The sequence below is a fragment of the Aquarana catesbeiana genome, linkage group LG13, assembly GCF_042186555.1.
Source record: "Aquarana catesbeiana isolate 2022-GZ linkage group LG13, ASM4218655v1, whole genome shotgun sequence".
NCBI lineage: Eukaryota > Metazoa > Chordata > Amphibia > Anura > Ranidae > Aquarana > Aquarana catesbeiana.
Genome location: NC_133336.1, coordinates 86,200,020 through 86,227,017, shown reverse-complemented (window position 1 = coordinate 86,227,017; position 26,998 = coordinate 86,200,020). Strand labels below are relative to the sequence as shown.

General features: G+C 44.1%; 1 protein-coding gene across 5 annotated transcripts in view; it reads right to left on the bottom strand.

The window, feature by feature from the left end:
• The window catches only part of SLC8A3 (solute carrier family 8 member A3), a 516,152-nt gene that overhangs the window by 32,899 nt on the left and 456,255 nt on the right, over positions 1 to 26,998 (bottom strand). For all 5 annotated transcript variants that reach the window (XM_073608556.1, XM_073608557.1, XM_073608552.1 and 2 more), the window contains one exon: positions 1,070 to 1,200. In XM_073608556.1, the coding sequence (XP_073464657.1) occupies positions 1,070 to 1,200 (131 nt within the window). The remainder of the gene's footprint in view (positions 1 to 1,069; positions 1,201 to 26,998) is intronic.

The window sequence follows — 26,998 nt, the reverse complement described above, 5'->3', positions numbered from 1 at the left end:
TTGAAAGCAGCGCAGCCATTGGCTCGCGCTGCTGTCAATCACATCCAATGACGCGGCGCGCCGAGGGCGAGGCCGAGTGATACAGTGAGCGGCTAGAGCACGCCCGCAAGAACTAACCACCATGCGAGGGTGCTCGCATTAAGGTGGTGAGTCCTTGCGGGGGAGGAGCTGAAACAGCCGCCGAGGGACCCCATAAGATCGGGTTCGGGGCCACTCTGTGCAAAATGAGCTGCACAGTGAAGGTAAGTATAACATGTTTGTTATTTAAAAAAAAAAAAAAAAAAACCTTTACAACCCCTTTAACTTTCCCCCCCTCTATCCATAGCTAAAAATACATTTATATGGAGTTAGGCTTTAAGGGGAATATGATTTTTGTAATTGTTTTCTTCTGAAACAAAAAATATATATTTATTTCATTTTAGTAATGTAAATTCAAAATATTGCATAAGAATATTTCATATTTATCACTTGCAGCCAAAAGCTGAAGGCTGCAAACACAAGGTTTTGCAAAATGAGTTACTGTTATGATATGAATAACCTGTGTTGTGACATAAATTTTCAGTCCGAGGCAATTAACTAGTGAAAATAGCGCTTTCTACTCAAAAGCCTTGCATGATCAGTGAACAAATTTGTTTATAGGATAAAGATTGTATACAAATATTGAAAAATGTGTCATACTAGTCAACATAAAATAATTTAATTAATTAATTAACCAAAGACCATTATAGTTTCCTGTTAAACTTGTGTCAATATAGAATCTACAATGTGAATCTGGGCATTTTGGGTCAAATCTGGTCAAGGCTGATTTGCTTAAATAGTATAATTTCACTGTCTTGATTTGCTTGATTTGATGCTAAATAAACTTTTCCTTTTTTATATCTAAAGTGAATCTAATGCTGATCACAAACTAGTGAATCATTGACAAAAAGTATGGCAACGTTTGAAAATCATGCACACTTGTTCCAAATCATTTCAAGTACTAGGCAGTGAAGCCAGACTGAGGATTAATGTCCCAGAGCCTGCTTCTTTACCAATTCCTTTCAAATTTCCATTATGATAATTTTCTCACTTTGAACTCATAAGACTCCTCAATGACGACCTCCAATTTTGGGTGCTCTCCCAGAACAGGTTTGCCCATCTCAGCTATTCGTTTGGCTTCTTCTTCCTCCACAGAGAGTTTCCTTTCTGCCATATCAGCAGCTAAAAAAAGATCAAAGGTATGGTAAGAACTCTGAATATGCATCAATAACACTTGATACAACATCCTGAAATGGACTGCTTTAGTTAGTATGGAAATACAGACATTTTGAGCCATGGGACATTGTCTTACTGCTGCTTTTCTCCTTATTAACTAGGGTTGCTAGTTTAGGAATGACAGCTCCCCTATCCATTGATAAATTGGCTACAAGTAAAAAAGAAAAAAAAAAAAACTTATTAGAATTTTTGAAAAACTAGCCCTTTTAAGATTTACCCCTTTCCATAGAAATAGTTGCCTTGATTCTTGGAGTAGACATATCAGATATGCAACACACTGTAAACAAAAACAATTTCACATAACTTAGTTTTCTGGATCCCTGGGTATGCTGTTCTTTTTGACACAGTTTTCACTGAAAGTAACCTCTGCTTTTGCATCTCTTCCTTTTAGCCCTGGTTCACATTGGTGCGTTTTGACATGCAATTTGACATGTCAAATCGGCGCAATTGCCGGCAATGGCACCGCCCTAATCGGTGCAACGCTGCATTTGCGGTACCGCACTGATTTCAAAAAGTAGTTTCTGTACTATTTTTTGCGATTTCGGTGTGCAATTACAATTGACATCTGTGCAGAAACCCGCACAGATGTCTGCGAAATCGCTGCCGAAATTGGAAGTGACATGCGGGTTCATTCTCGCAGCTCAGTGTGAACCTTTGAGTTTGTGATAGGGCTGTCTTAGCCATAAGCAGTCAGGTTAAAGTAATGTCTACATGTTGTTCCTTCCCCCGGGAAGCTGCCCAGCCATGCTCCCAAACCACTAAGGGAGCCGGTCTTCTGAGTAGAAGATAACATGTGACATCTCCTGTGTGCGCCTTTGTGACATGCAGGGAGAACACTCCCTGTTAGCGTCTATAGCCGTCGGCAGTAATTGTATGTAAAAAATCTGACAGGCTGGTTGTACCCAAGGTGATTGATGGATCATCTTGGATAAGATTAGCCTCCCCATACATGGATCGAATCTCAGCTGGTCCCTGCTGAACCGGGAGAATATTGATCCATGTATGGTCAGCTTTAAAGTATAACTAAAGGCAAAACCTTTTTTTTTTTTTTTTTTTGGATAGAGTGGAGAGGGGTTAGAATATAAGTTTTTATTGCTGCCTGTGTCCCCTTTAGGGAGATTCATCCTCTCTATTTGTCCTGTTTTTAACATTATCACTGAAAGTGAAAGAGTAAAAGAAGTAAAAGAAAATCACATATTTTGGGTCGTCCCCAGAAAAATAATGGAGGGGAAATCTTCCAATGGTGACACTAGTTCTGGTGACCTGAAGGTCCCCAAGAAATTCCCTTAATTTGCAGAATTTCCTCTCACTTACAGGGGCTATAATCCTCCCTTGCTCTATTCAATAATTAACTGCAGCAGGGAGGTGGCAGTGGAGGGTGGCTTGTGAAGTATAATGCCCCGTACACATGATTGGACTTTCCGACAACAAAACCGTGGAATGTCGGCTCCAACTTATCTTGCATACACACTGTCACACAAATGTTGGCCACCAAGTACGAACATGGGAACGCGGTGAGGTACAACGTGCCGAGAAAAAGGAAGTTCAATAGCCAGTGCGGCTCCTTCTGCTTGATTCCGAGCATGCGGGAACTTTTGTGCGTCAAACTTGTGTACACATGATCCATGATCGGAAATTCCGACAACAAAATTTTGTTTGCGGAAAATTTGAGAACATGCTAGCCAACGTTTGTTGGCGGAAAGTCCGACAACAAATGTTCGATGGAGCATACACACAGTCAGACTTTCAGCCAACAAGCTTACATCCAACATTTGTTGTCGGAAAATCCAATCGTGTGTACGGGGCATAAAGGCTTGAACAAGGCGGTTGGGAGCTATGAGCAGACACTATTCCCTATATAGTGAGCGGACAAAGTGGCAGTATCTCTCGAAGGAAATTAGGTATAGAGATGGTTTCTAAATAATGTGATATGGTTTTCTGCTCTTTAGGCAGCAGGAAATTTTATTCTTAAAAAACTTAAAAGCACGCTAGAAAAGTTAAATAATTCTCCTTGGCCATGTATTTATATCTTATTTGTAATTTAGAATTTTTTTAATAAGAATATTTTTTTTAATTAAAAAATTAGCAAAACTTCAAGTAAAAAATGAAGTATGAGGGTAATCAATTGCAGCAGGGAAAAGATGGCATTGCTAGAAGGCAGGAAGTAGTTGGGAAGACTGATTTAGAACTGTAATATAAGTGGGATCTCCTAAAATAGACTATGCAGTCCTGACTAGCCTGAGAGGCAAGCAAATAATTTTTTAATGAAAGAGAGACCTAATAACAGCTATTTTTAGAAGGAAAAAAAATGATAATCACTATTTTTGTCAGAATGTTACTGCTATTTTTGACTCTCATGAGAAGATTGACCCGGATTGTGTCCTAGTGAATATTGTCACAGGACAGAAACCAATGGGAAAGCAAAAATTGTACAGTCTTTTCTGGACATCATGCAGTAAGAAGAGATCTTTCAATGGAGAGGTTTGTTCGTACACTTGTGTGAGGGCCGTGTTTTGCCTGCAGTGAATGTACAGTTGCACACAGGCAGCATGCGTCAGGATTGCCAACTGTCCGTTCATGGACAATTAGTAAAAATCAGTGACTTTTACAACTGTAAAAATCAGGGCTTTCTTCAGGCCCAGTACTGACACCTTCACCAAAAGACACTGGGAACGAGTTGGGATTTTCAACAGAAGTGGGACAGGCAGCGGCCATGGAGTGAGAAGGTGGCCGCATTTGCCGATACTGCTCCTGTTGTCTCAGCAGCAGTCCTGAGACAGTCCTAGCAGAGTGATCTCTGTCCTTCGCTTCTCTGTATCCCTCTCTGCCTAGATGGAACCGAGGCCCTAATGCTTATCTGGCGGTAGCAACTCCTGAAGCCTGTGCCCACCCTGAAGCCAATAATCTCCAGTTTCCACTCTCCTCCTAGGATAAGCTGTGGTGTTCCCTTCTACAGCAGCATTTATTTACCTAGAATTGTTAAGGAGGGGGATTTGGGGGTTGGAATAAGAACACTGTACTGGGGGAGGGGGGCAATTTGGGGGAAATGGTGTTTTCTTTTTGGTTGTGAAAGTGAATTGACCATTGAGATCTGCACTCTGTAGCGCATTATTAAAATCACTGCTCCTGAAAAAACGGCGTTTTTTAAAACGTTTTTTTTGCATTGATACATGTCCCCTGGGGCAGGACCCAGGTCCCCAAACACATTTTATGACAATACCATGCATATAAGCCTTTGAAATTAGCACTTTTGATTTCTCCCATAGACTTTTAAAGGGTGTTCTGTGGCTTTCCCTAACCCTGCACTCTGTACATAGTACACTCCTGAACCATGCACTCTGTACGCAGCACTCTTCTGAACCCTGCACTCTGTACATAGTGCACATCTGAATTCTGCATCCTGTACATACCTAACTTCTGAACCCTGCACTCTGTACTTGGCGCACATCTGAACCCTGCACTCTGTATGCAGTGCACTCCCAAGCCCTGCACTCTGTACACAGCAAACTCCTGAGCCCTGCACTCTGTACACAGCGCACTCCCGAGCCCTGCACTCTGTACGCAGCGCACTCCCGAGCTCTGCAATCGGTACGCAGCGCACTCCCGAGCCCTGCATTCTATATGTAGCACACTCCTTTATTAAGTTGCCCATTACTATGAATATTATATGAGTTTTGACTCATTTATATAGCTTCATGATCTGTGTTGAACACTATTTGTGATTTATGTGAAATCTAATCTAGGTGACAAGAATAATACTATAGCTGTGACTTCATTGTGCCTAAACAGGGCCCTTTTGTTTTTAAAGAATTTTTTTGTTTTGTGTTTTACATTGTGCTTGCAATAATAAAATGCAATTTTTATATTTACTAGTTGCATTTGTAGTGACAATGTGCCCTTAGAACAAAAATAAAGTCCATTTATTTTTTTACCATTTCAAATAGATTATCTTTGAACTAAGATTGCGCCCTGGGTATAATTTCATGATTTTGCCAATATTTTAACCCTGACAATTCTGTTCAATGCTGTTTAGATCTCCTGTAGTATGGCTGCAGTCTCTGACCATACCTAAAGCACCTAAACGCACTGCAATGCACATGTCCCTCTTTAACATTAAGGAAAAGAGGGGAGAAAATTCACCAGAATGCATCAAAAATGCTCTGGACTGCATAAAAAATACACCAGATCAAAAATGCACCTAAATACACTGGAACATACATGTCCCTATTTAGGATTAAAAAAAAGAGGGAGAAAAAAGCATTGCAACGTGTCAAAAACGCGCATGCAGAAACGCATCTGGACTGCGTTTCTATGGTGTGAACCTCCACCTTAATGCAGAGCATGCATTAAGGTAAAAAACCCTTTGCCTTTATAACCACTTTAAGGACTGGTGGAATCTGGCCGCTTCCCAAAGACATTATATGCCTTTCTCCCTTCCTCTGTTTTTATAGAAGATACTTGTATGTGTACTGTTAGCATATCACTTATCAAGGCAATAAAAAAAAAAAAAAAACTAAATAGTTGGTAGAAACAGTTGGAACTCCATCTCTCTAAATGGGTTAAGTGCTTCTTATTTCCCAGTAAGGTTTAAGTTTTAACCGATTCCTAATTATGATTCTTAATACTATCAAAGCAATATTTGAAGTCATGTCAAGATTAGAGATAACATAAGAGCAAAGTTGCCAAATGGATGTTTGCTCAGTATTAGAGGTTGAAAGATACAGCTAAGATTTGAGAACATGAAACACACAAATATTTAAGGAGATGTCAAGTAAAATGGAAGCATACTATGATAATTAGGACTGAATAAAGTTATCTGAATATTGCTGTAAATTAATTTCAATTTTTATTGGGATGCACCATAGTCTATGCAAAGAAAATAAATAAATAAAGAGCAACTCCATCAAAAATGGATTCTTTGTTTTGGATGAAGTAGAGGCAGTGATTGATCCCCCTAGGCTAGATCTATCCTGCTGATCAGGAGCCCAATAGTGAGATCTTTCCCCATCTGACAGTGACGAGCTGTAATCTTGGCTGAATGGTCAAGCTGCTTGTTTTTACTGGCTTCAGTGTATTAAGCATATTGAATAGAAAGGCAGATATCCTCCAAGGTCTAACACAGTGACAAGCCTCTTCATCTCCCAGCCAACCTGACAGACTAATGCAGCCTATTTAGGGTGGGTAGAGATCTATTAAGCATCCATGTAGACAGCACGGAAGACCCAATAAGAGGCAGTCATCGGTCCCACTACACTCCACCCAAGACAGAGAAATTGGCATTGGATGAAGCTGGCCTTTAACATGTAGGAATCTCAATCATTACAATTTTGATCATACTACTGCACTTTTTTACAAATCCAAAGGGGTTTTGCAATAAAATGAGGCGCATGTGACTTCCTAAAGGGGCTATCATTTGTGTGATTAGGTGTTGTGCAGTAGAAAACCCAACATTTCATATATCTGATATGTGTCTGTTGTACCATGTACTTGTATTTAAAAGTATGCTGTTCTCTGCTTCCTTTTTGCGAAATTCCTGCCAGTCCCTCTGCTTTCCTATCAAAAACTGACCACACTAGGCAAGAGAGCATAGTGTGGTCAGTTCTCTCTCAGTGCTGGGACCTCGGGCTGCTCTCCTCCAATAATCAGATTTGTCCTGGAACTCCCACCCCTTGCACAGCCATTCACTGGGAAGTTCAGTTACATAGTTACATAGTAGGTGAGGTCGAAAAAAGACATCAAGTCCAACCTATGTGTGTGATTTATATGTCAGTATTACATTGTATATCCCTGTATGTTGCGGTCGTTCAGGTGCTTATCTAATAGTTTCTTGAAACTATCCATGCTCCCTGCTGAAACCACCGCCTGTGGAAGGGAATTCCACATCCTTGCCGCTCTTACAGTAAAGAACCCTTTACGTAGTCTAAGGTTAAACCTCTTTTCTTCTAACTTTAATGAGTGGCCACGAGTCTTGTTAAACTCCCTTCCGCAAAAAAGTGTATCCCCATTGTGGGATCACCAGTATGGTATTTGTATATTGAAATCATATCCCCTCTCAAGCGTCTCTTCTCCAGAGAGAATAAGTTCAGTGCTCGCAACCTTTCTTCATAACTAATATCCTCCAGACCCTTTATTAGCTTTGTTGCCCTTCTTTGTACTTTCTCCATTTCCAGTACCTCCTTCCTGAGGACTGGTGCCCAGAACTGGACAGTATACTCCAGGTGCGGCCGGACCAGAGTTTTGTAGAGCAGGAGAATTATCTGTGCTGCTCTTTCTTGTCCCCTAGCTCTTATACAGCTGAGAACAGAGAGAATGTGATTACTTATAAAAAAGGGGGAAAGGGTATTTATAATGTTTTTTTTATATCTTTACACACATTTTTTGCCTTTCATTTCTATTTTAAACTTTTTTATTTTTAAACGGACTAACAAAGTAATTGGCATATAAAATAAAGTTGTTGTGTCTAAAATATCGCAGAAATATCTAAAAAGAACTGTAGCACTAAACATCTAGAAGCTGATTTTCAGAAAACTTCTAAATTCCTTATCAAATTAATCATAAAAAAATAAAAGATGTTTTGTGATTATTTTACACAGCTATTATAAATGTGAAGACAGAAGGAGTCAATCTGGTCGTCTGCACAGTAAAATCCCCTTTATTGAAAAATATCCATAGAAGGAAAATAAAAACAAAGACCAGTAAAGATACAACGGTGGGGTGAGAGGCCGCCAGTCACAGCACTCACTCCTGAAGAAACGGCACAGGGGCCCGTTCCTTCAGTGTGCATGTGCCGATGACCTCATCAGCGCAGTATACAGTAAATATCTCCTAAATGGTGCACATTTAGGAGATATTTACAGTACCTATAGGTAAGCCTTTTTCTAGGATTACCTATAGGTACAAGTACTGCAGGGAGGTTTACAACCTCTTTAATGTTCTTTACTAAACAAAAATTCTCTACATACAAACTACTTGTACAAAAACAATTCAAGATATGCAAAGCATTACAGACATACAGTACATACAACACACATGCTACTTCCTAGTAAATGAGCATTAAAAATAATGTAGAGTGAGGGGAAAAAAGGATTTGATCCCTGCTGATTTTGTATGTTTGCTCAGTCTATAATTTTAATGGTAGGTTTATTTTTACAGTGAGAAAGAGAGAGAGAATAACAAAAAAATCCAAAAAAACGCATTTCAAAAAAGTTATACATTGGTTTGCATTTAATGAGTGAAATAAGTACCGTATTGGACCCCTTCGCAAAACATAACTTAGTACTTGGTGACAAAACCCTTGTTGGCAATCACAGAGGTCAGAGGTTTCTTGTAGGTGGTCACCAGGTTTGCATACATCTCAGGAGGGATTTTGTCCCACTCCTCTTTGCAGATCCTCTCCAAGTCATTAAGGTTTCAAGACTGACGTTTAATAACTCGAACCTTCAGCTCCCTCCACATATTTTCTATGGGATTAAGGTCTGGAGACTGGATAGGCCACTCCGGGACCTTATTGTGCTTCCTCCTTGTTGCTTTCTCCATGTGTTTTGGGTCATTGTCATGCTGGAATACCCATCCACGACCCATTTACAATGCCCTGGCTGAAGGAAGGAGGTTCTTGTAGAATAATTATATTAATTTGGCTTTATAATCAAGATCTGTAAGTATGCAGTCTGGGTTCCCTTTTAAGCTTTGACTTTGAAAAAACTCACTCAGCTCAGCATAAGACAAATCTTGAAATAGCTAGGTTGTGTGCATGTCATTTCTGTAACAGTTGTTCTACATGTGCTGAGTTAATGACTAAGGTCAGTAGGTCAGTGATTTCACAGATAAGAATATACTCAGTATATCTGTCATAAACTTTATTGTAAAGATCTTTTTAAAGGTAAAAACATATTATCCATAATATAGTTAGTTATTTGATATAGTTATTTAATTAGTTAGATTGAGTTTGTGTGAAGTAGTATATATTTATATATGTATCCAATTATAGTTTAATATGCATTTGTAAGGTTTGGTACAGAATTGCATTTCTGTAGTTTAAAAGATATCCATTACAAGAATTTGGCCATTTGGAAAGGTCATTCACCTTGAGTTTTTTATAAGAAACTGTTGTGTGTTACTGACAATCAAAGAGGTTTAAGAGACGTGTCAGCTGTTGGCAAAGAGAATATTTAGAATAATCACGAATATGATCATTTCATTTTTAGTTCTAGCCGTATATGGCTATGACTTTAGTCTGCTGACTAGTTGATTTGAAATAGTATAAAAACAGAGTGACACTTCACTTCAGGGCGCACACACTTTACTACACACACACGACGCACCACACACTTCACTACACTTCACTACACGACACAACACAACACATGTCCTATACTCACACACAGAAGGACTTCGCTACTTTTTCACACACATAAAGAAGAAGGACACACGCATGCTTACATTGAAGATGACATATTGTTTACATTAGGCCTAAATACAGCCTACCTCACAAACAGCTGCTAGAGTGGACATCTCTCTGACATAGAAAAGCACAAACGGAGCTGAGACATCTCTTGAACATTCTTGATACAAGTTTTTCTTATTATTTTTGTTTTACTACATCAAGCTGTAAGAAGAATTTAACTTTGTATATTTTCAAGTTGTTGCCAAGTGTGACCAAATAAACTCACACTTTGTTTTAAGACAGCCTGGCTACTGAACTTTTGAACAAAACGCCTAAGACACTGTTGACATAACACGTGTCTGAGAGGAGAAGGTTTTTACCCTCCCCCTACCACATTTTTACAGTTCTCACCCAAGATTTAGTGGTACGTGGCCCTGTCCATTGTCCCTTTGATGCGGTGAAGTTGCCCTATCCCCTTAGCAGAAAAAACACCCCCAAAACATAATGTTTCCACCTCCATGTTTGACGGTGGGGATGGTGTTCTTGGGGTCATAGGCAGCATTCCTCCTGATTTTGGTCTCGTCTGACCACAACACTTTCACCCAGTTCTCCTCTGAATCATTCAGATGTTCATTAGCAAACTTCAGATGGGCCTGTACATGTGCTTTCCTGAGCAGGGGGACCTTGCAGGTGCTGCAGGATTTAAGTTCTTCACGGCGTAGTGTGTTACCAATTGTTTTCTTGGTGACTATGGTCCCAGCTGCCTTGAGATTATTGACAAGATTCTCCTGTGTAGTTCTGGGCTGATTCCTCACCGTTCTCATGATCATTGAAACTCCACAAGGTGAGATTTTTTTATAGAGCCTTAGACCTAGGGAGATTTATGCCCCGTACACACGATCGGATTTTCCGATGGAAAATGTCCGATCGGAGCGTGTTGTCGGAAATTCCGACCGTGTGTGGGCGCCATCGGACATTTTCCATCGGATTTTCCGACACACAAAGTTGGAGAGCAGGAGATAAAATTTTCCGACAACAAAATCCGATCGCGTCAATTCCGACCGTGTGTGGCCTGTTCCGACGCACAAAGTGCCACGCATGCTCAGAAGAAATTCCGAGACGGGACAGCTCGTTCTGGTAAACTTAGCGTTCGCAATGGATACAGCACTTTCGTCACGCTGCAATGTTCAAAATGGTTTAATACAGCGCACTCTCTTCTTGTTTATAATGTGACAAGAATTAAGTAGTTTTGATGCTCATATTCACACACACTTCTCACAAACTTCTTTCGTTACTATTTATCGGGATTCCCTCAATATATTTTGATTTCTCACATCTGACAACATATTTTTGTATATTTTTTTTGCCTTTAATGTAGAATCTTTTTTTGTGTTTCTCTTTTTTTTTTTTTTGGTGATTTTGATTTGTACTCCCGAAAATGTTTGTGTGTTTTTTGTGACAAGTTCCCACATCACCATTGATATGTTGTTCTATTTAATCTGTAGGAGATTGTTTGGTGTTGTTGTCCCTTGTTAATTTCACATTTTATGTTAGAAATGTACCTGAATCGTCACCAACAAAATGTCCTTTTTGGATGAAAACACACACAGGAGAGTAGAATTTACCTAAAAAAATTTTATTAAGGGGTCACAACTATAAAAAAACAAAGAGGGAGGCAACGCTGGAGAAACTGCAGAAGTGGGCGAAGCCTTGGACCCCCAGGGCAGACATCAATTATTTAAAAGCAAAATTGGTGGCCTGAGGAGTCCATATCTAAGGGAGGGCAGTCTGGTCCAGAAGTCCCAGAGATCCAGAAAGCAGCAGATGACATCTGTGTCCCCAGGCTGTGGTCATACGAGAGACTGCATCTTCTGTCAGACCAGACTGAACCCAGGGTCATCACTCTTTGGTCTTCTTTCCACGCCTCCTTCCACGTGGTGGCTCTGGTGGTGGAGTTGTGGCAGCAGGAGGAGGAGGAGGAGGAGGAGGATCGTCGATCTCAATGACATCCGTCTTGGGTGTCAGTTCCCCACTCTCCCCCTTACGTAGGACTTTATAAATCAGGTCCTCAGAGAGCTTGCATTGGCCCTCCTGCATGCCCTGCAATTTGGTGGCAGCCATGCAGGCAAAGGCCTCTGCAGGACTGGGGAAGGCTCTGAGGGATGCAGAAGCCTCCTGGATCAGCCTGTATGCTGAATCCTGCACAGGACTGGGAGTGGCCTTCCTGGCCCTTTTGTATGGCAGGTGGAGGGGAGGAACCTGAGACTCAGTCAGGCTGCGACTTGTCCCAGGCTTCTCTTGGCTGACACTTAGCCCCGCCTCCTCCTGGCTGACACTAATCCCCGCCTCCTCCTGGCTGCCACATTCCACAGCCTCCTCCTGGCTGAGGTCTTCCTGTGTATGAAAAAGGGACATAGTTTTAGTATTTTTTCCATCAATCACACACAATTTTCACCTCCTGACTGCTGCAAATTCAATGTTAACAAATATAACAGACTATCCTTCTGAGCCCAGCAGTTTTCATTCTTGTCCCAATTTTGGGTGCCCACTACTGTCTATTGATATGTAAAACACTTTCAATTAATGATAATAACATCTAGTAAACATCATTTATTTATTGCCCAGAAATCTGTAGAAGAATGCTATACCTGACTCCAGCTGGGCTCCTCCACTTCTTCCTGGCTGGAAGGCCCAGGTTGGATATTGGAAGCCTCAGCTGGTATGGAAGGAAGCGTGGAAGGAAGAGTAGAGAGGGATTCCCTGACTTCAGTGTGGTCTGACAGAAATCGCAGTCTCTCATAGTACCACAGCCTGGGGACATAAACGTCATCTGCTGCAGCTCCGGACCTCTGGGAATCTGTGACCTTCTTGCGCTCCCTAAGATACGTGCTCCTCAGGCCACCAATTTTAGCTTTTAAATAAGGGATGGTTGCTGTGGGGACCACCGGCTTCACCAACTCCAGCAGTTTCTCCAGCGCTGCCTGCCTCTTCTGTTTGTGATTATAGTGGGGGTGTCTCACTTTCCGCAGACAGGGCAGCTCCCTGTACTTGTCAATAAACAGGGGCAGGAAATTGTGGTCGTTGAACCCATCCATTTTCTCTGCAAGACACAACACAAGACAAACCCTAATGTCAGGCCAAACTCCCCTAATCTTGTTACAATATAGGCTTCCATTTCGAAGCAGTATAGGCCCAAGTTTAGATCCTACCTTCGTTATCACGATCGGCGTCTCTGATGCTCCTTCCTCCGCTCACAGATCGTATGTAAGACGCGCGCGTGTTACGATTTATACACACTGCGCATGCGTATAACTCCGCCCGCCCCTGACGTTCTTTCTAGTCTATTCCCTGCCCCTTTTCATTAGGCGCAGTGGGGGAAGAGCACATGGCGGATAGGCAGCAGGATCGTGCTAATTGTAGCAACGAGGAGGAGGAGGAAAGGCCGGAGCCTGAAACGTCCCGATCCAGAAGGAGATTGAAGGACTCAAATATGTCCTTTGGGGAGATGTTGGAGATGGTGGACATCCTGAAGAAGGCCGACTATGATTGAAAGTATGGGCCTTACCCCAACCCCAATGTCCGAAAGGCCAAGATCATGGCCAAAGTGGTCAGGAGTCTGCACCGGAAATTCGGGGTACGACGATCGAAAGATCAGCTCAGGAAGCGGTGGTCGGACCTGAAATTACGAGAACATGAGCAGTACAGAAAGATCCGGAGAGTGCTGCAAAAAAGTAAGTAGTTGTGCTGTGTTCCTATTCTTTTTGGGTTTATTATGTTCCTGCTGCTCCATGTGCTTTTAGGAAATGTTGTACAGTTTAAAATGTCAACTTTCATGTTCATGGGCACATTATTCGTTCGGATCACACATTTTTATTTTGGACTATAAAATACCATTGTTTAGCCCATATGCATTTGGCCACCATTTTGACACCCTATACTTGGCTTCAAAGAATTGGGTTGTGTAGATGGCTTTGTTACTAGAATGAAATGCAAACTAGATTCTGTGTAAGGAGAGGACACTCAGCAGCTGTTTTCACATCTGGACACTGGAGCACTAGTGTGGGACACAAGAACACCATTTTTATTAGGGGGGGGGGCACACAGGTGCTCCAGTGTATACTATAGGGGGGGTCTCCATCTGTGAAGCTTGTACTAAACAGGTAAAGTATTGCAGCTTGACAAAGGACACTAAAAAAGCTACATCTTGGAACTCTGCTAAAATAGATCATTGTACCCCACTTCCAAGCAATGTTTCATCTTTATAGTTCTGACATTAAATATCTGTGTGCTAATTATACCATTTTTGTTTTACATAGGGGAGAAAAGACTCGGAGGACACCCCTCATCCGAGGAGACCAGAGCCCCCCCCCCTCTGGAAGAAGGGGAAATCCCCCCAACACAAGATGAGCAGGAGGAAGAAGACGTGGTGGAACTAGTCACCACAACAGGTGAGTGTCTGCGACCACAGGCTCCGATAAGAGATGGATGGCGGCATTTTTTTGGAAACCTAATTTATTTTGGGGTTCCTCTCTTTTTAGGTGATCGTGAGGTTGTGGATGAAGATCCTTTCACATCCGAAAGTGCCCAGATCCTGATCGGGGAGATCATGGGGTGTAATTTACAATTGGAAAACATCAAGCAAAACATCAATGATGTTATTCCAAAATATAAAAACATCATTGATGTTTTGGGGCGAGTTTAAAACCCCTCCAAATCACTTTCTTCTTTTGTGTGCTACAATGTGCGAAATGTTTTTGTGATTTTTCCCAAAACCAAATTTTGAGGATGCACACAGTGTGTCAACATGTGCTATCTGCCATCACGGGAGATCAATGGACGCCTTTTGGGGGTGCGACCCCTTCCTCAATTATAAAGTAGCGGTGAGGAAGGGCTTTCTCCCCCAAAACACGTCCCTTGATCCCCCCTGATGGCAGATAGCACATGTTGACATTGGGAAATTTGTGTGCATCTTCCAAATTTGGCTTTTCCAGGGGTGATTTTCCCCCATCTGAACGCAATATCAAACACAGTTCCTAAATACTCATGTCTGATATTGCCTTCCAGTTCTACCAAATGTGAACTTTGTAAGATCAAGATTTGTGTCTTTTCTTGTGGGTTTTACAAAGGCCTGTTTTCTATAAAATGCACATTTTGATTTTGGATAATGACACCACAAAAATTGATATACAACAAACATGTTGGTTTGTCAGAAAAACCTTTGGTAAATGCACATGTGATTGTGCAGGTATTAAAAAGATTGTTCATCAAGAATGTGTGGATTATTGTCTCAACGCTACAACACTTTTGGGGTGATGTAATTGTTGTTTTATGAGAAAATGGGGGTAATTTCCTAAGGGCAAATCCACTTTGCACTACAAGTGCTGTTTCAGTGCAGTTGCAAGTGCACTTGTAGTGAAAAGTGTCTTTGCATTTAGTAAATAACAGCCAACAGTGCTTTGTATAAGGTTACACAATCACGACATTTTCTGGACTCCACACATTTCTGTCAGGGTCAGCTCAAACAAACAAAAGCAGTAAATGTCCACAAAGAAGAGCCTGGGGCGAGATGCCTGTTGAGAACTTGAGGTCCTGCAGGCTTCTCCCTGTGGCCAAATACCGCAGGGTATCGACGAGCCTCTGCTCCGGAGTGATGGCTTGCCTCATGCAGGTATCCTGCCTGCTGATATAGGGGGTCAGCGAAGCCAACAAACGGTGAAATACGGGGTCCGTCATCCTGAGAAAGTTCCTGAAATCATCAGGATTATTCTCACGGATCTCACAGAGCAAAGGCATATGACAGAACTGGTCACGCTGAAGCAACCAATTCTTGGTCCATGAACTCCTCCCCACCCTGTTCATGGACTGGACTTGTGTCAAGGTCAGGACCCCAACACCAAGCCCCCGCACAGCACGAACTCTACGAGGAGTACGCATACAAAACATGGCTAGAAAACGGTCGGCTGCTCAGAACGAAGTAACAGAACGCACTGAAGAACAGCAAGGCCTGTGAAGAGCGACCTGAAAACCAGTAACGAATGAACAAGAATACAATGACTACCTAAAGTCACGCGGAACTTGCTGCACACACTGAAGAGCAGATACAAACCCACAAGCACAAACTGAACGGCAGAAAACGATCTGAAAGCCACAAGTCTGAAAAAGCGCGAATCGTCTCTCACCAAACTTTTACTAACACGAGATTAGCAAAAGGAGCCCAAAGGGTGCCGCGCTTGGTTCTGAACCGGCCTTTTCTAGTCTCGTCGTACGTGGTGTACGTGACCGCGTGGTTGTCGATCGGAAATTCCGACAACTTTGTGCGACCGTGTGTAGGCAAAACAAGTTTGAGCCAACATCCGTCGGAAAAAATCCTAGGATTTTGTTGTCGGAATGTCCGAACAAAGTCCGACCGTGTGTACGCCCTATTACAGTTGTGTGTTTCTTCCATTTTGCGAATAATTGCACCAACTGTTGTCACCCTCTCACCAACCTGCTTGGCGATGTTCTTGTAGCCCATTCCAGCCTTGTGTGGGTCTACAATCATGTCACTGACATCCTTGGACAGCTCTTTGGTCTTGGCCATGGTGGAGAGATTGGAATCTGGATGACTGCTTCTGTGGACAGGGGTCTTTTATACAGGTAACAAGCTGAGATTAGGAGCACTACCTTTAGGAGAGTGCTCCTAATCTCAGCTCATTACCTGTATAGAAGACACCTGGGAGCCAGAAATCTTGCTGATTGATAGGGGATTAAATACTTCTTTCACCCATTAAAATGCAAATCAATTTATAACTTTTCTGAAATGCGTTTTTCTGGATATTTTTGTTGTTATTCTGTCTCTTACTGTTAAAATAAAAGAAAGGGCAGGGGGGAAGAGAATCACCAAGCCACTTCTAGTGCAGTATCGTTTAGTAAATAAGTAGCAAAAATATAAAATAATGAATGCACTCACATGGTGCTCAGTAAGTAAGGCTTGTCAAGTGGACAGTATAGGAATGGGGGAGCCTTGGATGTCAGCAGCGGTCGCCGTGTGTCAGCTGAAGCAGAAGCCACGAGGGGGAGACTCTGGGAGATGCGGCAGGATTTTGCAGTATCGGAGTATTCTGGAGCAGTCAGATCTTGGTGCCGCCGACCGCTGTGCTGGCCAATCGGAACACGTTTTGGAGGCAAGGCCACGCCTTCTTCATCAGCCTCTGATAAAGGAGGCATGGCCTTGCCTCGGAAACGTGTTCTGATTGACCAGCACAGTGGTAGGCGGTACCAAGGTCTGACAGCTCCGGAATACTTCAATACCGAGAGATCCTGCTGATAAAGGAGTCGTGGCCTTGCCTCAGAAACATGTTCTGATTGGTCAGGACATCGGTAGGCGGAACCAAGGTCTGACCACCCCGGAATACTCCGATACTGAGAGATCCTGCCGGCATCTCCCAGAGTCTCCACCTCGTGGCTTCAGCCTCAGTTGACACATGGCACCCGCTGCTAACATCCAAGGCTCCCTCGTTCCAATACTGTCCACCTGACAAGCCTTACTCACTGAGCACCATGTGAGTGCATTCATTATTTTATATTTATGCTACTTGTTTAATAATTTAATTTTTTTTAGGTGAATGGGTAGGAGTACAATTTACCCCATACTTCTTCACATAGGGTGGGGGCTGATATCTGGGGGCCCCCTTGTTAAAGGGGGCTTCCAGATTCCGATAAGCCCCCCGCTTGCAGACCCCGACAACTGGCCAGGGTTGTCAGGAAGAGGCCCTTGTCCCCATCAACATAGGGACAAGGTGCTTTGGGGCCCAGGGGCCCCCTACCCCAAAGCACCCACCTCCCCATGTTGAGGGCATGTGGCCTGGTATGGTCTGGGAGGGGGGGCACTCACACGTCCCCCCCTTTTCCTGACCTGTTGGGCTGCGTGCTCGGATAAGGGTCTGGTATGGGTTTTAGTGGGGACCCTACGGGGGTCTGGTATGCTCTTGGGGGGGAACCCCACGCTAGTTTTTTTTTTTATTTTGGCGAGGGTTCCCCTGCAAGATCCTCAACACACAAGCCGCACTGCAAGTTGGATCGTTATGATCTGACTTGTGGTGCGACTTCTATTCAAATCAATGGGCTCTTGTAGGGAACCATTGATTTTGAAAAGAGGCAGAGAAACGTTGCTAAAAGCTAGCGCGGCTAAACATGCATTAACGCCAATGCAAAAAGCTACTAAAAGCACAGCCGCTATTTCCTGGTGTTGGAAGTGGCTTTGCAGCTAATTTTTTCTAACACTCTGTGTGCTTGAGGTCTAAAACAGACAAATTTTATCTTTAGTCTGAGAAAATCACAAGACTGTGTAACCTATATACACAATCAAATGTAAAACACCTGTTTCACGCTTATTAGTAGGGATGAGCTTCGTGTTCGAGTCGAAGCCATGTTCGACTCGAACATCGTCTCTTCGCCCGTTCGCCGAATTGCGAACGATATGGGCCGTTCCCGCCAAATTCGTGTGGCGCGTCACGGCCCATAATTCACTGCGGCATTGCACTGCTTTGCTGGCTGATGTTTGGCCAAGCATGCACTATGACCCGCATGCTTGGCCAATCACAGCGCCGTCTGAACAGAGAGCCGTAATTGGCCAAAGCCAAGGAGGCTTTGGCCAATTATGGCTCAGGGGATTTAGTACACGCCCTACGCTATATAAGGCCGCCTGCACGGCGGCCCTGTGTAGTGTGTGTTCCGGCGTTGAGAGAGAGATAGATAGACAGAGAGACAGTGTCATTTGATTTAAGTTAGATAGTTTAGGCAGGACAGTCAGTGAGTTAGCTGCACTTACAGTGTATTGTGTATATATATGCATCCCAGGTGTTATATATATATATATATATATATATATATACACTGTATTCAGTTTAGCTAGATCCATTCCTGTTATCTTGCTACTGACAGGCAGGCTTGTGTTGTTACAGTATTTACAGCTACCTGAAGAAAATTGCTGGTGTTCTTTTGATCCTATTAGTACCACAGTCAGGCAGCTAGACTATTTAAAGTTAGTGTAGTGCGTCCTCCTCACAGTGTTCAGTTAAAGCTACAAGTTAGTTTAGTGAGACCTCTGCACAGTGTTCAGCTAAAGCTACAAGTTAGTGTAGTGCATCCTCTGAACAGTGTTCAGCTAAAGCTACAAGTTAGTGTAGCGCACAGTGTTCAGCTAAATCTACAAGTTAGGGTAGTGTGTCCTCCTCACAGTGTTCAGCTAAAGCTACAAGTTAGTGTAGTGCGTCCTCCTCACAGTGTTCAGCTAAAACTACAAGTTAGTGTAGTGCGACCTCTGCACAGTGTTCAGCTAAACCTACAAGTTAGTGTAGTGCATCCTCCTCACAGTGTTCAGCTAAAACTACAAGTTAGTGTAGTGCGACCTCTGCACAGTGTTCAGCTAAAGCTACAAGTTAGTGTAGTGCATCCTCCTCACAGTGTTCAGCTAAAACTACAAGTTAGTGTAGTGCGACCTCTGCACAGTGTTCAGCTAAAGCTACCTGTAGAAGGTTGGTGGTGTTTTCCTGATCCTATCACTACCGCAGGCAGCTAAATAAGCTACAAGTTAGTTTTTTGCGAGCTCTGCACAGTGTTCAGCTAAAGCTACCTGTAGAAGGTTGGTGGTGTTTTCCTGATCCTATTACTACCGCAGGCAGCTAAATAAGCTACAAGTTAGTGTAGTGCGTCCTCTGCACAGTGTTCAGCTAAAGCTACAAGTTAGTGTAGTGCACAGTGTTCAGCTAAAGCTACAAGTTAGTATAGTTCGTCCTCTGAACAGTGTTCAGCTAAAGCTACAAGTTAGTGTAGTGCGTCCTCCTCACAGTGTTCAGCTAAAACTACAAGTTAGTGTAGTGCGACCTCTGCACAGTGTTCAGCTAAAGCTACCTTTAGGAGGTTGGTGGTGTTTTCCTGATCCTATCACTACTGCAGGCAGCTAAATAAGCTACAAGTTAGTGTAGTGCGTCCTCCTCACAGTGTTCAGCTAAAACTACAAGTTAGTGTAGTGCGACCTCTGCACAGTGTTCAGCTAAAGCTACCTTTAGAAGGTTGGTGGTGTTTTCCTGATCCTATCACTACCGCAGGCAGCTAAATAAGCTACAAGTTAGTTTTTTGCAAGCTCTGCACAGTGTTCAGCTAAAACTACCTGTAGAAGGTTGGTGGTGTTTTCTTGATCCTATCACTACCGCAGTCAGCTAAATAAGCTACAAGTTAGTGTAGTGCGTCCTCCTCACAGTGTTCAGCTAAAACTACAAGTTAGTGTAGTGCGACCTCTGCACAGTGTTCAGCTAAAGCTACCTGTAGAAAGTTGGTGGTGTTTTCCTGATCCTATCACTACCACAGGCAGCTAAATAAGCTACAAGTTAGTGTAGTGCGTCCTCCTGACAGTGTTCAGCTAAAACTACAAGTTAGTGTAGTGCGACCTCTGCACAGTGTTCAGCTAAAGCTACCTGTAGAAGGTTGGTGGTGTTCTCATACTACAGGCAGGCAGTTGATTTTGCTAGCTGCAGTATCAGTATATATATATCCCAGCTTAGTGCAGCTACAGGCCATTAGTATGTCTGGAAGGCCAACAAGGAGAGGCAGACAGTCACAAGCCAATAAAAGAGGGCAAGCAGGCTCTGTGTCTAGCGGCAACAGTGCTGGTCATGGAGACGGTGCATCCTCATCAGTACGTGGCTGTGGGTCACGCTTGGCCTTTTTTCGGCAGCTGGCCATGTTGAGCCGCAACATGCGGAAGACTTGGTCAAGTGGATGACCAAGCCGTCCTCATCCTCCTCATCCTCTCTCACTAATGCTCAGGGTACTTTGTCTGGCAAAGCAGCTGCCAACGCGGCCTCTTCCCTCGGCTCAATGGCATCAGTGACTCCTTCCCTAGCCCCACCATGTCCTCCTGAGGAGTCCCTCGAACTGTTTGACCACAGTGTTGGGTACATGCTCCAGGAGGATGTCCAGCGTTTAGAAGGCTCTGATGATGATACTGAGCTAGATGAAGGCAGTAACGTGAGCACGGACAGAGGGGGTGTCCAAGAAGGACAGCAATCTGGCAGTCATGCTCCCCCTGCTGCAGCATACTGCCAGGTTTGCTCCAGTGATGAGGAGGGAGGGGATGATGAGGTCACTGACTCAATGTGGGTGCCTGATAGGAGAGAGGAGGAGGAGGCACATCACCAACGAGGCAGGATGCCCTCCAGGGGCCAGCCTAAGGGCAGCACACTGAATGCATCACACCGCAAAGCTCCGCATGTGCAGGGCGCTGCTGTCTCTGCGCGTTATTCTAAAAGTTCTTTGGTGTGGGCCTTTTTTGAGATGAGTGCATCAGATTGCACCGCTGCTATTTGCAAGATATGTCTCAAGCGTATCTCGCGTGGCCAAAACATCTCCCGCTTGGGCACCACATGCTTGACCAGACATATGTTGACCTGCCATACAGTTCGATGGCAAGCGTATCTAAAAGACCCACACCAAAGAACAAAGAGGACCTCTCCTTGCTCCTCATCAGCTGAGATCTCCAACCCCACTATACCTTTAGTCCTCTCTGAGACCTGCACTGAGAGGAATGAAGGTGTAGAATTAGGTGTGCCACAGCCAAGTACTTGTGGGCAATCTGCTTTCGGTACACCGTCAGATTGTACCAGGCAAATTTCCCTGCCCCAGCTGCTGCACTGCTGAAAGAAGTTCGCTCCCAGCCATCCACATGCCCAGCGGTTGAATGCTAGCTTGGCAAAATTGCTAGCACTTCAACTGCTACCTTTTCAGTTGGTAGACTCTGCCCCCTTCCGTGAGTTTGTGGAATGTGCGGTTCCTCAGTGGCAGGTACCCAAATGTCACTTTTTCTCACGGAAGGTGATTCCGGCTCTCTACCGGCATGTGGAAGGCAATGTCTTGGCCTCGCTGGACAGGGCGGTCAGCGGTAAGGTGCATATTACCACTGACTCATGGTCCAGCAGGCATGGACAGGGACGTTACCTAAGTTTCACGGCGCATTGGGTCACTCTGCTGGCAGCTGGGAAGGATGCAGGACAAGGTGCAGTAGTGTTGGAGGTTGTTCCGCCACCAAAATGCCACTACTAATGATTGTGACACACCTCTCTCTTCCACCCCCTCCTCTTCTTCTTCCTCCATGGCCTTTTCCTGTGCTTTGTCCTCAGAACCAGCGGTGCTCTGTAGGCATTCAAGGGGCTACGCAAGTACGCAGGCCAAAAGATGCCATGCGGTGCTTGAGCTGGTGTGCTTGGGGGACAGGAGCCACACTGGGGCAGAGCCAGTGGGCCATGATCAGGGATGCATGCACTGTCCTGTCACCATTTGAGGAGGCCACGAGGATGGTGAGCAGTGACAGTGCATGCATCAATGACACTGTCCCCCTTGTCCACCTGTTGGAGCACACGCTGCGTTGAATAATGGACAGGGCACTTGAGGCAGAACAGAGGCAGGAAGAGGAGGACTTCCTTAGTTCTCAAGGCCCACTTTATCCAGACAGTGTTCCTGCATGCCCGACGATCACACAGGAGGAGGAGGAGGAGGAAGAGGAGAAGGATTGTGTCAGTATGGAGGTGGAGCCTGGCACTCAGCATCAGCAGCGGTCTTTAAGGGATCAGTCCCAAGAAACACATGGACTTGTACGTGGCTGGGAGGAGGTGGCTGCAGACCATGTCGTCCTTAGTGACCCAAAGGACTCCGGACCAAATGCCTCAGCAAACCTACGCTGCATGGCCTCCCTGATCCTGCAAAGCCTGCGTAAGGATCCTCGTATTCGTGGTATCAAGGAGAAGGACCAATACTGGCTGGCAACCTTCCTTGGTCCACGTTACAAGGGTAAGGTTGCGGACCTTATCTTGCTGTCACAGAGGGAGCAGAGGATGAAACATCTTCGGGAGGCCTTGCAGAAAGGTCTGTGCAACGCGTTCCCAGAGACTGGGAGGTTACAAACTCCTGTTTCTGGACAACGTGTTGCTGAGGCTTCGGTCAGTCAAAGAAGGAGCGGTGGAGAAGGTGGCTGTCTGACCGATGCGTTCAGACAATTTTCTAGTCCGCAGCCCCAAGGTATGATCGGCTCCAGCAACCACCGCCAGCGTCTGTTTTACATGGTGCAGGAATACCTAGGGGCAAGATCTGACTTGGACACCTTTCCCACTGAAAATCCTCTGGGTTACTGGGTCTTGAGGATGGATCACTGGCCAGAGCTTGCACAGTATGGCCTGTCCTGCATCCAGCGTTCTTTCGGAACGCACATTCAGTGCTGCTGAAGATTTTGTAACCGATCACAGGGTGCTTCTGTCCACCGACTCGGTCGATCGACTGACCTTCATAAAAATGAATCAGTCTTGGATCACCACCAGCTACCAAGCACCTGATGCTGATGTAACCGAATAATTTTTTTTGAAATGTCAGATCCCTTCAAAGACTGCCTATGCTGATGCTGAGTGACTATCCTGTTATGCTGAGTAATTATCCTCTTCCTCCTCAATGATCATGCTGATAGCTTGTAAGAACATTTTTGGTTCTGGGCGCCGACACCAGTGTCTAAGGCCCAATTTTTAAGCCCCTGTTTAACAAGGACGTCTAATTACAATTTTTGATGCAATACTTTGCAGTAGGGCTCGTTTCTGCGTTCCAACTAGACTATCTGTGAGGGGTTGCATTGTTGTGGCACCAGTGCCTAAGGCCCAATTTTTCAGCCCCTGTTTAACAGGGGTGTGTAATTACAATTTTTGATGCAATACTTTGCAGCAGGGCTCGTTCCTGCGTTCCAACTAGAGTATCTGTGAGGGGTTGCAGTGTTGTGGCACCAGCACCAGTGCCTAAGGCCCAATTTTTCAGCCCCTGTTTAACAGGGGTGTGTAATTACAATTTTTGCTACAATTCTTTTGCAGCAGGGCTCGTTCCTGCATTCCAACTAGAGTATCTGTGAGGGGTTGCAGTGTTGTGGCACCAGCACCAGTGGCTAAGGCTCAATTTTTCAGCCCCTGTTCAACAGGGGCATGTAATTACAATTCTTGATCGAATATTTCACAGCAGGGCCCGTTTCTGCGCCCACCAAGATTAACTGTGAGGACTTACAGTGTTGTGCCACCAGCACCACCACCACCAAAGGCCCAATTTTTCTGGCCCTGTTCAACAGGGGCATGTAATTACAATTCTTGATTGAATATTTCACAGCAGGGCACGTTTCTGTGCCCACCAAGATTAACTGTGAGGACTTACAGTGTTGTGGCACCAGCACCAACACCACCACCAAAGGCCCAATTTTTCTGGCCCTGTTCAACAGAGGCATGTAATTAAAGTTCTTGATCTAATATTTCACAGCAGGCCCTGTGAGGGCTAACAGTGTTGAGGCCACATCAACACCTAAGGCCCAAATTTCTATATAGGGCAGGCCCCTACTTTCAAACATCCAACTTACAAACGACTCCTACTTGCAAACGGAAGGAGACAACAGGAAGTGAGATGAAATCTACCCCATAGGAAGGGAAATTCTCTCCTGTAAGAGTTAATATGGGAAAAACTTTTCTCCTTTCCACTGATGCTTTATCACCAATCCTTGTTTCACTAAAAACCCGAAATTTTCAAAAAACATTTGTCATTGGGACAAAAAGTGAGGTGAAATCTTCTGAAGAGGAGCACAGACAGCAAAACAAATGTCACAGGGGTGATAACCCTTCCCTATGTTTTCCAAAAAGCTTAAAAACAGATTTTTTGGCTGGAGCTACACTTTAAAAATGTACCAGTTCAAAATTACAAACTGATTCTACTTAACAACAAACCTACAGTCCCTGTCTTGTTTGCACCGCCTGTATACTGCTGTTCAGAGTATATAGGGCCTGGGGGCCCCACGCCTTTCCTTTTTTTAATTTGGGTGCGGGGTTCCCCTTAATATCCATACAGGACCCAAAGGGCCTGGTAATGGACTGGAGGGTACCCATGCCGTTTGTCTCACTGATTTTCATCCATATTGCCAGGACCCGACATTACATTAAAGCCGCAAGCAGTTTTAAATGACTTTTTTTCCTTTAAAAATGTAATTTTGTGCAGGGACTGTTCTAAGCACAGGAAACACGTGCCACTTTACAGGCATACTATAGACACCCCCCAGGTACGATATTTAAAGGAATATTTCACTTTTTTTTTTTTACTTTAAGCATCATTAACCACTTGACAACTGAGCACTTAAACCCCCCTCGTGACCAGACCAATTTTCAGCTTTCAGCGCTCTCACACTTTGAATGACAATTACTCAGTCATGTAATACTGTACCCAAATGAATTTTTTGTCCTTTTTTTCATACAAATAGAGCTTTCTTTTGGTGGTATTTGATCACCTCTGGGTTTTTTTATTTTTTGCGCTATAAATGAAAAAAGACCAAAAATTTTGAAAAAAAAACATTTTTCTTTGTTTCTGTGATAAAATTTTGCAAATTAGTAATTTTTCTTCATGAATTTTGGCCACAATTTATAATGCAACATATCTTTGGTAAAAATAACCCAAATTAGTGTATATTATTTGGTCCGTGTGAAAGTTAATACGTGGCACTGATGACAGATGGCACTAATACGTGGCACTGATGACAGATGGCACTGATACGTGGCACTGATGACACTGATGACAGATGGCACTGATACGTGGCACTGATGACACGTGATACTGATGACAGATGGCACGTGACACTGACAGGTGGCACTGATGACAGATGGCACTAATACGTGGTACTGGGGACAGATGGCAGTGGGGACAGATGGCACTGGGGACAGATGGCAGGGACATGAGAGCAGGGACAGATGGCAGGGACATGACAGCAGGGACAGATGGCAGGGACATGACAGCAGGGACAGATGGCAGGGACAGATGGCAGGAACAGATGGCAGGACAGATGGCAGGGACCGATGGCAGTGGGGACATTTTTTTTTTGTTTTTTTTTTTCTTTCTTTTCACTTACCGCCGCAGCGGTTCGCTCTCCCTCCTCACACGCTGTCTCTGTGTGAGGAGGAAGAGCTGGCGATGAGAGATGATCTCATATGTTTACATATGAGATCGTCTCTCATTGGCACAGCCAATCATAGCGGCCGTTTTCAGCGATCTGTGACTGGCTGTGTCCAAGGGACATGGCCAGCACAAAACTTCCCCGATGCGCGCCCGCGGGAGCGCACAACGCAGAAGTAAACAGGAGGACGTCCAGGGACGCCCTCCCGGCAATTGGAGTCCGTGCTGTAGCCGTCTTTCGGCTATAGCGCGGACGCCTAGTGGTTAAAATCACTGCTCCCGAAAAAACGGCCGTTTTTAAAAGTTTTTTTTGCATTGATACGTGCAAAATGATATCGACAGGAAACAGTTACTTAATGAGAGGGTACTTCCTAGAGAGAACTCCGTGACTCTCCCCTTCGTTACAACCTATTCAATACAGCACAATAATATCAAAAGCTTACTCAATAGGCACTGGCACCTGTTGGGGAATGATCCTGTTCTGAGAGCTGTTATTCCAGAAAAACCACAAGTGATCTTTAGGGGAGCATCGTCCCTCAGAAATAGATTAGCCCCCAATGTTCTCGATCCCCCTGTTAGGGGCATCCAGGGTCTGTTTGATAATTTGAAGGGGTACTATAAATGTGGTAGGTGTCGTGTCTGTAGGTTGAACTCTGCGCCCTCTAGGCGAACCCAGAAATTTACCTCCTTTAGTACTCATGAGGAGCACGACATCAAACCCTTTATCACTTGTGGAACGGAGGGGGTCGTCTACATGCTGCAATGCCCGTGTGGTTTGCAGTATGTGGGCAGGACTCGACGACCCCTCTCCGTTCGTGTAAACGAACATATCACCAACATCATAAATGACTTTCCGAAACATTCTGTTTCGAAGCATTATCTAACCACCCATAATAAGGATCCCTCCAAAACTTTGTTTTTGGGGATTGACAGGTATCAGCCCCATTGGAGAGGGAGTTCTCTGGTCAGGAGCATCTCTAAGCTCGAGATGCTCTGGATACACAAAATAAAGTGTTATGTTCCACATGGGCTCAATGTGGACATTGATACCAATGCGTTCATTGATAACTCATAAAATAAAAAATAATAATATTTATAAATGCTCTTTCTTCATGTACCTGGAGAATCTCCATTTAGGGCCCTGTGTTGCCCTTTAGAACATATTTTTATACAGTGTATGAGAGGCCATAGAATACCCATCCTATTTCGGGTTGGGCATATGCTCCATTGGTTATATCTAGATGTTTCAATAATGGGGTATGTGCCCCATCATTGTAATTACTAATAAGATGTTTTGAGGTTTGTTTAAGTCTAATGTATTTGTACGTGATGTATTTCCCGTATTAACCTCTGTTCAATATATTTATGCCATATAAA